Raw genomic sequence first — 16,400 nt, forward strand, 5'->3', positions numbered from 1 at the left:
TCAGTCTTTTTCTATTAAGGCCTTCAACTGATTGGATGAAGCCCACCCACATTATGAAGGATAATCTGCTTTCAAAGTCTACTGATTTAAATGCAAATCTCATATAAAAAATACCTTTACAGAAACATCTGTAATAATGTAAGCAAATATTTGGGTTTCATGGCCTAACCAAGTTGACACATAAAATTAATCATCACAAGTCCACCCTTTGTCAACTTGGCGTCCATACACATCTTAAACTGTACTTAATCTTCAAATAAAGGTGATAATGAAGTCATATTTCCACCTAACATGATACAACTATCCTGGATACAACCAAAAACACATTACCCTATCCCTAAAATGGATGCGAAGACCTTGGGTGATGTTTACTCTTCTTGATAACCCGCAACTTAAACAGTGTGACATAAAGTTAACAATACTTAAATACTATGATATAAAATCAGTACATCATTTGTTACTGGTAAGGGGATAGAGAAGGAAGACAAAGATATTTGCTATATATAAGTATATATGTATGTATTAAGCATATATACACACATATTATTAACACACATATTATTAACACACATGTATTAACAAAAGTAAGAAATACTCCTGACAATTACAGTCCTTATTTCTATAACTGGTCACAGTTTCACAGTTGGTATCTATAATGACCTTCTTTTACTACCCATTCTATATTCCCTTTGCCCTTAGCAAGCACCTCAGCTGGTCGTGGTTCTTTACCTGGTGGGGTAACCCAAACCTTCATTCCTTAAGGGTCTGTGAGTGGGCAGAATGCACCTTTTCCAGACCACTCATGGTGTGCTTCAATGGCTCTGCCATTGCATACAATCCTTCCAGAAAATATATTAAGTGCAGCAATATTCCTCCAGGTGGATGACATTACAGCACTGATATGACATTACATTGATGACGTCCTCCTACAAGGAGATTTTTTTGACACACTCATTTGAGACATACAAATCCAACATCTTTTAGTCTTTTTTAGGTTCTGGTGACAACATATTCCTCATTTGTAAATTTTGTGTAATCTCAGTGCTGCTGCTTCTTACAAATCAACTTACCTCAAATGGGACTCCTTCCAAAAAAAAACTCTAAAATCTATCCAAGTTAAAATAAACAGGCACTCCTGTTAATGCCCTCAGAGACTGCTTCACTAAAGAGACCTCAGCAATCTCTTCTCATGCCTCCTGGAGTCTCTGGACCACTTGGGATGGCCATAAATTGCCCAAGAACTTCTGATGCAAGAGAGTGCCCTCTTGGCCTCATGCTATATGCCATTAAAACAACAAACGACTGGCTATATCCTGGGATCTCCTGGAAATAGAGGCTCTCTCAGACTCTGAGCCTGTGGCCCTCCACACCCAGCTGCCCATTATACTTTGGGTCATGGAAACAAACCACATAGCTTGGCACAGCTCCCAAAGCCTTTTTAATACAGGATGGCGCCAAACCTGGGCTCTTTGGCATAATCCACCTGCAGGAAGGGGTGGCCTCCCCTGTCCTCAGTCCATTGCCAGATGCCATGGTGCTAGAGGAGCCTGCCCCTCCCCCAGAACCCTGAGCTACCTGGGTAGCCACTTGGGATTAACTGAGTAAACAGCAATAGGAAATTGTTGGCTATATGAATGGTACTGCCAACCATCATAAAAATGATAGAGCTCAGTGGAGTGATGCGGCTTTCCATCCCTTAGCCAGGATGTCTTTGATAAAGGACAGGATCCAAACATCCAGAAAATTAGCCAAACTTCAGGTACTCATCTTAGCACTGGATGCCCTCGCCAAATATGGTCCCATCTTCACATATATTAGGACTACTGGGACATTGCCTAAGAGTTGACCCCTTCAGGATAAAGAACTCTGGGAATCTCCTGCCTCACAGATACCCAAAATATAAATTTAAATTAATTATATATATCAAAATCACACACCTCTACATACACTAAGGCCACAATACAAAGTCTTGAAAGGACATTGCTTTTTCCCTTTGAAGTCATAGACATCACTAATAGTAAGCAAGGCATAGATTTTACTTCTCAAAATACACAATTTTTGGCTCCTGGAAAAGGCATTCAATAGAACGTTCATGTCCCTGATAGATTCCAGATAGTTGGTGTAACAGAGAGACATACAGTCGTCCCTTGGTATCCATGGGAGATTGGCTCCAGGACTCCTGCGGAGACCAAAATCCAAGGATGCTCATGTCCCTTATATAAAATAGTGTAGTATTTGCATATAACCTATGCACATCCTCCTGTATAGTTTAACTCATCTCTAGATTACTTATAATACCTAATACCAAGTAAATGTTATGCCTATAGTTGTTATACTGTATTATTTAGGGAACAATGACAAGAAAAAAAGTCTGTACATGTTCAGTACAGTTGCAACCATCGTAGGTCTTTAGATCCACGGTTGCTTGAATCTGTGGATGTGGAACCCGCAAGTACAGAGGGCTGACTGTGATTGTCTTCTCAAACAACTCCTTTTCAAATTTTGGTCCAGCAAATGGACACCTAAATGGATCTCTGAGTTACTCCTTGAGGAGCAATTGAGGTAGAAAAACAGTAGGGCATACAATAGGAGAGAAAACTGGGGCAATGACATTGTTAGCTGAGATTGAATATATCAGCAGAGTAAGCATTTTTAAGGTGGGGTACAGGTGATTGGAGACCAAATGTCAAGTCCAGTAATTTCTGATTCCCAATATGTGGATAGCCTTCTTAGCTGTCAGTTTAACCAGAATCCCCCACTCTCAATATCTGATCAGTCTGGATATCTGATCAGTTCCTCATCTTTCACCATCCTCCTGGTGATGTCTGATCACCCTGGCCTGTCTTTAGCAAGAATCCTATTAGGTTGGTTTAGCCATATTTCCCCTTAACCTTATGTTTCCTCTTAGTAGTTTCTATCCACTCACCCCCACCCTGCTCCTTGACTATAAATTTCTACTTACCCCTGCTGTATTTGGAATTGAGCCCAGTTCTCTACTGAGATCTCGTTTCCCCTTTTGCAATAGTTCTGAATAAAATCTGTTTTTACAGCTTTAACTAGTGTGTTGCTTTGGTTTTTCTTTGACAAAACAATGATTTAGCCATATTTCAGTGAGTCAGGGTTGTTCTTGCTAATCCCACTTCTGATGTCAATGTGTCAGGGGTCTCCAAGACCATCCTTGGGTTCAGTGATTTGCTAGGAGGTCTCACAGGACTCAGCATATAGTCATCCTGATGGCTAAGATCTATTCCAGCAAAATCAGCAAGGGGAAAGGCTCATGGGGCAATGTCCAGAGGAAACCAGTGTTGGGGAAAAGGGAGAATCTCCCCTCGGCCCTTTCCCTTAAGGTTCTTATTGCTGTCCAAATAATTAAAAAGGCAGGTTAGCAGGAGAAAATCAAACAAAGTTTAATAACATGTATACATGGGAGAAACTCAAAACTGAGCAACTCGTCATTCTATCTAAGCTGCTTGCTTAAGTATTTTAGCTAAAGGCGTGGAAGATGTTGGGGGGGTAGTGGTTTGGGATTTCAGAGGAGGAGAAGACAATTCACATAGAGATGGAAATGCAAATGTTTGTCTGACAACTCTTTTCAGAAGACAATTCACATAGAGATGGAAATGCAAATGTTTGTCTGACAACTCTTTTCAGGGCCACCTAGAGAATGTGGCCGAGGGGAGGCAGAATTTTTGATAAGATGGACTTGGTGCCTTTCCTATCTTTCCTATTGCAGCATCTTATTTTACCTTATACTACAGCCATCATATGGTAGTGGCTTCTTCCTGAAACAGATCTTCTATGTGAAATTCTTCAGGAGTTTGGGAGGGGAAACTCAAATGTTCTTCCTGAGTCTTCTGAGCCTTTATTGTCTTTAGCTCGAAATAATCCACATACCAGAGTGGCACATCGTGGGGTGGCCTGCCCGGAACACCATCAGTTCCCTCCTCTGAAACTCCCTAGAAGTTTCACGTATTAAAAGCTGAGCTGGTGACTGTGGAGAGAGGAATCGGGTTAGTATCCGAGTGATAAGAAATCTGCAAAGAAAGAAAATAACATAGATTAGAATGAGGATAAATAGGCAGAAAAGAACAAATAGGAGCACATTTCCCCACACTTCATTAAATCAGTCCCCCAATCCTGGAAATAAGTCAGTGCAATAAAATGTGTGAGCTTCGTTTATCTGATGGAAAATGTCAGTCTTCTCTTTTTAATAGACCTAAGTTAGATACTACTTGCCCTGTTTGATTCACATAAAAGCAACATTTTTCACCAATGATTGCACACATTCCTCCTTGCTGGGCAGTGAGTACATCCAGAGCATGTTGATTTTGAACACCATCACCAGGCATAAGCTTCCCAGCTCCTCCTCTAGTGAAGTCACATAAGACGTGCTTAATTCCTCCAGCAACAAATTGTGATAGCACATGTGGAATGTTTTCTACCATGGAAGCTTGAGACTCAGTGCCCAAGGTTTTTATGGGCACCCTCTGCCTGGCACATACTAAAATTCCAGATTCTCAGAAGGAAAATAGGTGTTCAGCAGAAACCATATTGTTTGCATAAAAAAGTTTAGACACAGTGAGCCACTTTTTTATTTTTATTTTTTTGCTGAGGAATATTCTCCCTGAGCTAACATCCACTGCCAATCTTCCTCTTTTTGGATGTGAGCCACCATCACAACACGGCCACTGACAGACAAGTGGTATAGGTCCGCACCTGGGAATGGAACCCCAGGCCAGCAAAGCAGAGCACGCTGAACTTAACCACTAGGCTACAGGGGCTGGCCCCCACAGTGAGCCACTCTTTATCAGTTATAATGGTAGGAATCCTTCAGAAATCCAAGTTCCCAAACCCTTTCAAAATCCATGTTCCCAGATACCAACCTTACAAGCAGGCCTTCTGTAGGAGAACAGTCTCAGTCCACTTACATCACAACACTATTCAATTTATTTTTAGTTTGTGAGTCTGCAATGCTTTCAGTGGTTCAACCCTTGTTTGTGGTTAGTTATGAGTTCAGACTTGTGAGTGACAGACACACAAATGCAGTCATGAGATTATCAAATTTAATCATCTCAATTTTTGCAGTGGTTGCTATTATCTATTTTTATTTGTGTATATTTCAACCCAAAAATGCCAAAATGCAAGTATAAACTTTGTGATGAATTTTCTGAAAAGTGGACATTTATTAAACAAAGAAAAATTTCCTTTGAAGCCTTTTGTGCAGTATGCAAAAACGGTAGTAAGGCAGATTTAAACCAGCATATACTATCAGCTAAGTGTAAGAGATGTATTTCCTCAGTACTATAGAAAGTGATAAAATAAATTTTTGATTAAGAGGAATTCAGATTGGGATATAGTAATTGCAGCAGAAGTTGTATATACCCTGCACGCTGGATATCACTATCAATCTTTCAGCTCAAATGACTGTTTGAATGTTCTGCTGCCAGAAGTATTTTCTGATTCCAAAGTTGCAATCAAAATTTCAAGTGCCAGGATGAAATCTACTGCAAGGACAACAAAAATAATAGCTCCACTTATGATCACAGAGATTATGAATGATCTAAATGCCCCACCTTTTTTCAGCATAGCCATGGGTACAAGCAATCACAATGCAGAAATAAATATTTTCCCCATGCTTCTACACTGGTTTGGTGGAGGTAATACAAATACAAATTTTGGTGGATGTTTGCATAAAGGTGCAGACACGTTTATTCCAAGTTCAAACAAGCATGCATGATTCTATGGAAGGTGTTGGCTGTCCTGCCCATATTCCGCATGCTTGCTGTTCAAATAGCTGCTGCTGTTCTGTTCACAATGAAGTAATTGTCATGAAATTGTTCTCTTACTTCAGCCTTTATAGTGTTTGAATTAACTGAAGGATTTTTGTTGACATTCAGTATTCTTCATTTCTCTTGCATTCAGAAACCCACTGGCTCTCTTGAACACAGTTGAGAGTACATAAGGGAAATATAATTAATGAAAGAGGTATGTAATTTAGATACTTATATTTACTTAAGATAACGAATAAAATTGTAGTATAAGTACGTCTCATGCTTGTACTTGATTTGTTAAATCTGCCAATTCTACCCAATATGCCCGAGATCGCAGACCCTTTTCTCACTGAGGCGGCGCGAGGGCTTACGGGAAACGTACTGCGCCTTTTCTGCCGCAGGACGCGGGAGCCGCTCCGGGCCTTTTGCGCATGTGTGCTGCCGCCCGCCCGCCCCCCGCCCCGGTCTGTTCTCGTTCGGCGGCGGCGGCCTCGCGAGGACAGGGTCCCGGAGCCTTCAGCGGCTAAGGACGAAGGCTCAGGCGAGGAGGCTGCGGCTGTTGAGCCCCCGAGGGTTGGGGTCGGTGGACCTGGGGGCTCCGCGCGGGAGGGGCAGGGGGAGGAGGAAGCGGCTTTGTCGCCTGGCCTGGCGTGAATCTCGCTCGGTTTTGGGCGCCCGATGAGAGCCAGCACGTCCCGGCGCTGTTGCCCAGTGAACTTACTTTTCTCATCCCCAGGGTGAAGGGTCGTCGGAGGCCTGGGTAAGACCGCGCGGAAGCCGTCCTCCCGGCGCTGCGTGAATGTGCGCTTCTTTCCCTGGGGGAATGCCTTTTCTTTCCACTCGGGGTCTCGCTTAATCCTTCCAGCCACCTGTGGTCTGTGTCGCGTCCCTCTTTTAACGGTGAAACAGGCTTGGAGAGGGGATAGAAATCCCAAGTGGCGAACGGAGCAGGGATAGATTCCATCCCTCCTTCTCCGCGCGCGTAAGACCTGGGCGTGAGTCAGGCACGGCACTTAGCGGCTCCATGACCCCAACTCCTCAAGGAATAATTTTGAAGTGAAGGTGGCATTCGATTTGGGAATTCCTGTTTCTAAAGACTGTGAATCTGGCACATAAATGGAGGCTTCCAGGTCTCGCTGACACCCTCCAGCCTTGCCTGTACCCTCGGTAGCAACAGTTTGCATTTACAGAAGCTCCAGATCCAAGAGCTTTAGATCTTGGATGAATATTCTGACTTAGGTAGATTTCTTGGAGTGAAGCAGGCTCTTGTGAGGTAAGAAAGGGAATTCCAGGAGCAGGAATCCCGCATAGCACGGTCCGTCAGTTGGCCTGAGATCCAGAGCGAGGTGGAAGGAGCGAAGACTCTTGCTCAGCCAGAAGAAATTCGGGTCCTCCTGCTAGAACCACTGTCGTATCCAGAGTCTCTCACAGACTGGGTGATGGTGGAAGCTTTGGGCTGACTTTCAGGAGAGATGTAAGCTGTAGCTGGGATAGGAGGGCAGGGCAAAAGGAACAGAAAATACTGCTGCTTGGAAGTAGTGAAGGCATCCTGGGGAAGGAAGAGCTTACCAGCCACAGGCAAGCACCTCCTTCATCCCTTCGGTCTTCACTCCACTCCTAGATTCTCAACTGCTCGCTCACTGCAGCGCAACTAGAGATATGCTGATACCTCCTCCATCCTGATCCTATGGAATCAGAGATGGTACTGCAGGAAAGGTCTTTAAGTCTTGTCTATTTCTGCTTTACTTAAAAGATGGAGGTGGGATGAGGTGGGCGTGAAGTGGATTTAAAATGTTAAGTGCTGGTTATGGTCACAGATTTTGTTGTGACAGAATCAAGAGCAGACGTTGAGTCTCTTGATGGCCCAGGCAGGTCTTGTCTTTGACAACAAATAAGTCAAAACCAGTTTTGTTTTGTTTTTTAATTCAAAAGATACTTTTGAGAATCTGAAACCAAGTTAGGGCAAATTCTTTTCTTCGTTCCAAAAAAGAACAGCCCATAAAACACCCAGCCTTTTTTTAAGAACCTTGTTGGGATTCTCTGGTTTATAATGAGCATTACAACCTGAGTATCTTTGCTCAGCATCAGTTTTAATGAAAGCATTATATTTCATTCCTTGGCTTTTCCTAATTTTCTTAATTAGTTTAATGTGTTGTTATATATTTCTGTTAGAGCATGCATTGTTAATAAGTAGAAAACAAATGTTTTTATATTTGAAAACTGGCAAGCACTACATAATCATACCAGAGCCATGCGTGGACATGGGATGCTCCCCCCTTCACTGTTATCCTTTCTGCCCCTTCTCAAGGCATCTCCCATTCAGAGGTATTTTGTTTTTTTTTTTAAGGCAGATTGGCCCTGTGCTAACATCTGTTGCCAATCGTCCTCTTTTTCTTTTTTCTCTCCAAAGCCCCACTGTGTTATAGTTGTAGAGTTGTAGCTCTTCTATGTGGGACACTGCCTCAGCATAGCTTGATAAGCGGTGAGTCAGTCCGCACCCAGGATCCGAACCAGTGAACCCCAGACCGCCAAAGCAGAGCGCATGAACTTAATTGATACGCCACTGGGCTGGCCCGTCAGAGTCAGAGGTGTTTTGCCGGTGGCTATATGGAGCTTTTTTGGCAGTGACGTCTTGTGATCTTTTCTTTTCTCAGCTGTACCCTACAGTTCTCTAGACTCTTTCAGGACCAGTAGAAATGATCACATCCCAGGTGAGTTGTTCATTTATTCAGTTTTGTTTAACAGTGATATGTGAGGTTTATAAAATGTCTATACACTCATATGAAATAGTAGAAATAAATATGTTAACATCAGGGAAAATATAGAGCAGAAGTCAGCAAATTACAGTCCATGGGCCAGATGCAGCCTGCTGCCTGCTTTTTTATGGTCCACAAACTCAAGAATTTTTAGGTGGTTGGGAAACTAATCAAGAGTACTATCGTGTGATGTGAAAATTGTATGAAATTCAAATTTAAGTGTCTGTAAAGTTTTATTGGGACACAGCCATGCTCATTCATTTATGGCTGTGGCTTCTTTCACATTACAAGGGCAGGGTTGAGTGGTTGTGGCAGAGACTGTATGGCTCACAAGCCTAAAATATTTACTATGTGGCCATTTGCCGAAAATGTTTGCTGACCTCTGCGACAGAGTAACATCAGTAGTACAGCAAAGATGCCATGTAGGTAAATGCGGATCTTGTGATCTTATTGAGTTGTGAAACTGGAACATAAAAATGTTTTTTGATAGGCTTCATAGGTGACATTGTGAACCTTCCAATGACAATCCTGCAATTACATAAAGAAGTGGTAGGAATAAAATGAATAATTCTTATCTAATACAGGGGAAAAGTTGAGATGTCAAAAGAAAGTATGTGATTCAATAATTCAAATGAATTCAGCCAGCATTAGGACTCATGGTTGTTCAAAGAAGGGACAAGTCTGGGTAGATCTAGGGTGGTTAGTAGAATGAGGCAGGCTTTGTGACAGCCCTGGGGACTGGGCAGAATCTAAATCTTTTCAGTGTCTCAAGGGATTCCACTCTTTTTTAATTGTGGTAAAATACACATAACATGAAATTCACATTTTAAGCATTTTAAAGTGTAGAATTCAGTGGCCTGTGGTACATTCACAATGTCGTGCAACCATAATCACCATCTATTTCTGGAATATTTTCCTCACGCCAAGGGGAAACCACATACCTTTAATAAGCAGTACTGTAATTTAATAAGCAGTTACTCCCTCTTCCCCTCAGCTCCTACCAATCACTCTGTTTTCTGTTTATGGATTTTCCTATTCTGGATATCTCATATAAATGGAGTCATACAATATGTGGCCTTTTGTATGTGGCTTCTTTCTTTTAGCGTAATGTTTTCAAGACCCATCCATGCTTTGTAGCATGTATCACTACTTCATCCCTTTTTATGACTGGATAATATTCCATTATAGGTATATACCACCTTTTATTTATCCATCAATTGATGGGCATTTGGGGTGATTCCATGTTTGGCTATTGAGCATAGTGCTGTTAAAGCATGAATGGGCCATGCTTTCCTGTTTCTTTGTATACCTTGTGATTTTTTTGGTGTGATTTTTTGGTGGAACACTGGACATTTGAATCTAATAATGTGGTAACTCTAGAAATCAGATTCTTCCCCTTCTGCAGGATTTTCTGTATTTTCTTACTGTTTTTGTTGATCATTTTTGTTTTTTGATTGTTATAGGCTGTCTCTATGCCAAGGATCAGCCTGACATGCAAACTAAATGTCTTTTTAGGTCTTTTCTGAGCCTTTCCTTGGGTATGCACAATCACTTTCTAATATTCTCAGTATATGCAATTGTTTTTGAATGTCCTAATCTTTAATGTCTGGTTCCTGAAAGGGGAAAAACAAAAAACGAAGGGGCTTGCAACAGAGGGGAGAAGTGCGACAACAATGGCTACATGCCTTTTTGCACCTCTGTGGTTAGAAGCATCAATCAGCGGTCAGAGCAGATTCCCAATATTTGGAGGACATGGTCCTTTCTAGCCACCCTAGCTCCCACAAGTTGTGTGCAGTAGCTGCTACCGTGGTATGAGCTGAAATTGACCAAAGTATGCCATCTAAGCCTTCCCCTGGAAGTTGCAAGCCTTCAACAGACTCCAGAGTTCCAAAATCTTACATCAGACAGATTCTGCCAGTGCAGTTGTTGTCTGTGTGGGGAGACATATCTGGTGCTCGTACTACCATCTTCCTAGAATTGTCTCACATTATTCCTTTTTATGGCCAAATAATATTCCACTGTATGTAAATACTACAGTTTGTTTATCTGTTCATTCATTGATGAACATTTGCAGTGTTTCCATCTTTTGGCTATTTTGAATAGTGTTGCTATGAACATGTGTGTGCATGTACTTCTTGTTTTCAGTTCTTTTGGAGAGAGAGAGAGAGAGAGAGAGAGAGAGAGAGAGAGAGATATATGGGAGTGGAATTGCTGGTATATATAACAATTCTGTGTTTAACTTTTTGAGGGCAGCCAAGCTATTTTTCACAACATCTTGAACCATTTTTCGTTTCCACCAGAAATGTATGATGGTTCTAGATTCTCTAATTTTGACAAACTTGTTTTCCACTTTTTGATTATAGCAATCCTAGTGTGTGTGAAGTGGTACCTCATTGTGATTTTGATATGCATTTCCCTAATGACTAATAATATTGAGCATCTTTTCACATGTTGGCCATTTTTTTTAATCTTTGGAGAAATGTCTATTCAAGTTCTTTGCCCATATTTTAATTGAGCTGTTTGTCTTTTTTGTTGAGTTGTAAGAGTTCTGTGTATATTCTGGATATCAGACCTTTGTCAGATACATGATTTGCAAATATTTTCACTCATTGTGGAGATAGTCTTTTCTCTTTCTTGATAAGGTCCTTTGGTGCACAGAATTTTTAAATTTTGATGAAGTCCAGTTTATCTATTTTTACTTCTATTGCTTATGCTTTTGGTATCATATCTAAGAATACATTACTAACTCCAAGATGATGAAGATTTACTCCTAGGTGTTTTTCTAAGAGTTTTATGGTTTTACCTCTTATATTTAGATCAATTTTGTGTTAATTTTTGAATATGGTGTTGAGATAGTTGTACAATATCATTCTTTCTCTGGGATATCCAGTTGTCCCAGGACCAGACTATTCTTTCCCCATTGAATGGTATCGGTCCCCTTATTGAAATTCAGTTGACTGTAGATGTATAGGTTTATTTCTGGACTCTATACTATTCCATTGGTCTTCATGTTTATTCTTAATGCCAGTACCACACTGTTTTGATTACTGTAGCTTTGTAGTAGGTTTTAAAATTGGGGAAGTGCGTCTCCTCCTAATTTGTGCTTTTTGTTTGTTTGTTTAAGATTGTTTGGGCTATTCAGGACTGCTTGCAATTCTATAATTTGGGGGATCAGCTTTTCCATTTCTGTAAAAAAGGCTGTTGGGATTTTGATAGGGATTGTATTGAATCTACAGATCACTTTGGGTAGTGTTGTCATTTTAACAATATAAGGTCCTTCAATCCACGGGCAAAGAATGTCTTTCCATTCATTTAGGTCTTCTTTAATTTCTTTTAGTGATGTTTTGTAGTTTTTTATATCATTGATGCAATTTATTACTAGGTATTTTATTCTACTGGATGGTATTGTAAATAGAATTGTTTTCTTAATTTCCTTTTCAGATTGTTCATTGCTAGTGTAGAAAAAACCTGATCATTGTGTGTTGATTTTGTACTCTGCAACTTTGGTGAATTCATTTATTGGCTCTTGTAGCTTTTTTTGGATTCTTTGGGATTTTCTGTGTATAGGATAATGTCGTATGCAAATAGAGATAGCTTTACTCCTGCTTTTCAAGTTTGGGTGTCTTTTGTTTCTTTTTTTTTTTTGCCTAATTTCTCTGGCTAGAACTTTTAGTACAGTGTTGAATAGCAGTGGTGAGAGTGGGCATCCTTGTCTTGTTCCTGATCTTAGTGAGGAAGCTTTCAGTCTTTCACCATTCAGTATGTTAGCTGTAGGTTTTTCATATATGCCCTTTATCATGTTGAGCAAGTTTGCCTCTGTTCTTTATTTTCTTAGTGTTTTTATCATCACATGGTGTTGGATTTTGTCATTTTTTTCGTGCATCTGTTGAGATGATCATGTGGTGCTTTTTCATTTGTTCTGCTGGTTTGGTGTATTACACTGATTGATTTTCTTATGTTGAACCACCTTTGTATTCCTGGGATACATCCCGCTTGGTCATGGTATATAATCCGTTTAGTATACTACTTAATTTGGTTTGCTAGTATTTTATTGAGGATTTCTGCCCCTATATTCTTAAGGGATGTTGGTTTATAATTTTCTTGTGAAGTCTTTATCTTGCTTTGGTATCAAGATAATGCTGGCCTCATAGAATAAGTTAGGAAGTATTCCCTCCTCTTCTATGTTTTGGAAGAATTTGAGAAGAGTTGGTGTTAATTCTTCCTTAATTGTTTGGTAGAATTCACCAATGAAGCCATCTTATCCTGGACTTTTCTTCTTTGGGAAATTCTTCATTACTGATCTCATCTCTTTACTTGTTATATGTCTGTTGAGATTTTGTATTTCTTCTTAAGTCAGTTTTGATAATTTGCATTTTTCTAGGAATTCATCCATTTCATCTAGTTATCTAGTTTATTGGTTTATAATTGTTTATAGTATTCTTTTATAGTCTTCTTTTCTTCCTGTAATGTTCCCACTTTCGTTTCTGGTTTTAGTTCCTTGTGGCTTCTCTCTTTTTCTTAGTCAGTATAGCTAAAGGCTTATTAATTTTGTGTTTTTATTTAATGAATCAACTTTGGGATTTACTCTGTCTGTGGTTTTCTATTCTCTGTTCATTTATCTTTGCTCTGATATTTATTTCCTTCTTTTTGCTAGTTTTGGGTTTCATTTGCTCCTTTTTTTATAGTTCCTGAAGGTGTAAAGTAATGCTGTTGATTTGAGATCATCCTTCGTTGTTAATATAGGCATTCACTACTATAAATTTTCCTATGAGCATGCCTTTGGCTGTATCCCGTAAGTTCTGATCTGTTGTATTTTCTTTTTCTTTTGTGTCTAAGTATTTCCTAATTTTCTTTGTGATTTCTTCTTTGACCTATTGGTTGTTTAAGATTACATTGTTTAATATCCACATATTTTAAAATTTTCCAGTTTTCACTTTATTATTGATTTCTAGCTTCATTTTATTATTGTCAGACAAGGTACGTATGATGATTTCAGTCTTTTTAAGTGTATTAAGACTTGTTTTGTGGTTGAACCTATGGTCTGTCCTATGCAGTGTTTCTTGTGTACCTGGGAAGAATGTATTTTCTGCTATTAGTAGGTGGAATGTTATACATACTTTTCTTATGTCTGGTTGCTTTATGGTGTTCTTTAAGTACTCTATTTTATTGTTGATCTTTTATGTAGATGTTCTATTATTAATTGAAGTGGAGTAGTGAAGTCTCCATCTATTATTGTAGAATTCCCTATTTCTCCCTTCTAATCTGTCAATGTTTGACCCGTATATTTTGTTTCTCTCCTCTTTGGTCAGTATATGATTTTGATTGATCTATTTTCTTCATGAATTAACCATTTTCCATATATGTAATGTCTTTCTTTGTCTCTTTTAACAGTTTTTGACTTAATGTGTATTTTTTTCTGATATTAGTGTAGCTCTCCAGTGCTCTTTTGGTTGCTACTTGCATGGATATCTTTTTCCATCCTTTTACTTTCAGCTTACTCTGTCTTTGGATCAAAAATGATTCTCTTTTAGACAGCATATAGTTGGATCATGTTTTTTTAATCCAGTCTGCCAATCTCTGCCTTTTGATTGGCAATTTTAATCCATCTACATTTAAAGTAATTATTCATAAGGGAAGACTTCTGCAGTTGTTTAGTAAGTCTAATAAAAAGACTTTTATTTCTTTTCTGTGTGTCTTATACCATTTTTGTCCCTTTTACGGTTAACACTGAAATTTATGACAATCTAATTTGAATTGATACCAGTGTAGTATCAATAACATGCAAAAACTGTGCTCCTGTACTGCTTTGTTTCTCCACTCCATGTTGTTACTTTCCCAAATTGCGCCTTCATAAATTTTGTGTCCAATAACGTAGACTTATAATTATTTCTTATGCATTTGTCTTTTAAACTGTGTAGGAAAAACAAAAGTCAAGTTACAAACCAAAAATACAATAATACTGGCTTTTATATTTACCTATATAGTTACCTTTACTGGAGATCTGTATTTCTTCTTTGGCTTTGAGTTGCTGTCTCATATCAGCCTGAGGACCTCTCTTTTGCGTTTCTTAAAGGGCAGGTCTACTGGTAACAAACTTCCTAAGACTTGTTTATCTGGGAATGTCTTAATTTCTCCATTTTTGAAGGATAGTTCACTGGAAATAGATTTTTTGGTTGGTGGTTTTTTATTTTAACGGTTTAAAGATGTCATACCACTGCTTTCTGGCATCCGTGGTTTCTAGTGAAAAATTGGCTTTTAATCTTATGAAGGATTCCTTGTATGTGATGAGTCACATTTCAACCTGAAGGACTCCCTGTAGCATTTCTTGCGAGGTAGGGCTGGTGGTAACCCTGGGCTTATATTTATCTGAAAATGCCCTAATTTTTAAAGACATTTTTTCTGGGTATAGAATTCTCAGTTGACAGGGTTTTTTTCCAGCACTTTGAATATATCAGCCCAGTGCCTTCTGACTTCCGAGGTTCCTTCTGAGAAACTGCTGCTAATCTTACTGAGGATCTTTGTATTTGATGAGTTGCTTTTCTGTTGCTGCTTTCAAGATTCTCTCTTTGTCTTTTTCTTTCTACAGTTTGATTATAATATGTTTCAGTGGATGTATTTGAGATTATCCTATTTGGTGTTCACAGAGTTTCTTGGATGTGTAGATTCATGTCTTTCATCAAATTTGGGACGTTTTGGGCCTTTATTTCTGCAAATATTCTTTCTACCCACCTCTCTCTCTCTCATTCTTCTACAGTTTGCATAATATTTGTGTTGGTCTGTTTGATGGTGTCCTATAGGTCCCTTAGGTTCTGTTTACGTCATTCTTTTTTAATTTGCCCCTCAGACTTTATAATTTCAATTGTCCTAATTTGAAGTTAGCTGATTCTTTTCTGCATGCTTAAATCTTCTGTTAAACCCCTCTAGTGAATTTTTCATTTCAGTTATTATACTTTTCAATTCCAGAATTTCTATTTGTTTCTTTTTTATAGTTTCTGTCTCTTTATTAATATTCTTATTTGGTTCATAAATTATTTTCCTGTTTTCGTTTAATTTTTTGTTATATGGTTTTCTTTAGCTTTTTGAGCATATTTGATACAGTTGATTTCAAGTCTTTGTTTAGAAAGTTCAATGTCTGTTCTTCTCCAGGGACATTTCTTTCAATGTATATTTTTCCTTTGATTGGGCCATACTTTCCTGTTTTTTGTATGTTTTGTGATTTTTTTGTTGTTGTTGAAACTGGACTTTTGTATATTATAATGTTGTTACTATATTATAATGTTGTTACTTTAGAAACAAGTAACAAATGAGAAACAAGTCTTTGGAAATTTGTTACCAAGTAACAAGAAACTTTCTTGCCCTTCTCCATGCTTTGCTGTTCTTGATTTCTTTTTTTTTTTAGCTTCAGTGCATGGTTGTGTATCCTAGTCATTAGTTTTTAGTTCTCTATGTGAGCTACTGCCACAGTATGACAGCTGACAGATGGGTGATGTGGTTCCATGACTGGCAAACAAACCTGGGCCGTGGCAGTGAGAGCACTAAATCTTAACCACTAGACCACCAGGACTGGCTTGAGCTCTTGATTGTTGAAGGCTGTATTTATCCATTTGTTTTTATGACTTTTCCAAACTGTGTTTTGGGAAAGCTGTATTTCTTGTCATGTGTGGTCACTGAATTCTCTCTTCTTTTAGCTTGTGTTCGGTTAGTGTTTTGACAGTCTTTTACTTGAAGACTAGGATAAAACAAAAAAAAACACCCAAACTCCTACTTTTCCCAGTCTTTGCAAATTGGCTTTGTGCTGGAGCACTTCTTTGGGACTTAGTGTGTTTATGTACAGCTCTGCCTTAGCTTTCACATCCTCCTCGCACTGAGTATT

General features: G+C 39.0%; 1 protein-coding gene across 5 annotated transcripts in view; it reads left to right on the plus strand.

Annotated features, from left to right (window-relative positions):
* LOC131406991 (zinc finger protein 37A-like) overlaps positions 1-16,400 on the plus strand; it is a 76,604-nt gene that overhangs the window by 39,060 nt on the left and 21,144 nt on the right. For 2 of the 5 annotated variants that reach the window (XM_058542948.1, XM_058542947.1), the window contains exon 2: positions 8,426-8,482. In XM_058542948.1, coding sequence (XP_058398931.1) covers positions 8,468-8,482 — 15 coding nt within the window. In that variant the 5' untranslated portion in view covers positions 8,426-8,467. Of the gene's footprint in view, positions 1-5,923; positions 5,986-6,403; positions 6,532-7,107; positions 7,350-8,425; positions 8,483-16,400 lie in introns of those variants that run through there. The other 3 variants (XM_058542946.1, XM_058542945.1, XM_058542944.1) reach the window with 3 other exon arrangements.

This window comes from Diceros bicornis, chromosome 6 (genome assembly GCF_020826845.1).
Source record: "Diceros bicornis minor isolate mBicDic1 chromosome 6, mDicBic1.mat.cur, whole genome shotgun sequence".
NCBI classification, from domain to species: domain Eukaryota; kingdom Metazoa; phylum Chordata; class Mammalia; order Perissodactyla; family Rhinocerotidae; genus Diceros; species Diceros bicornis.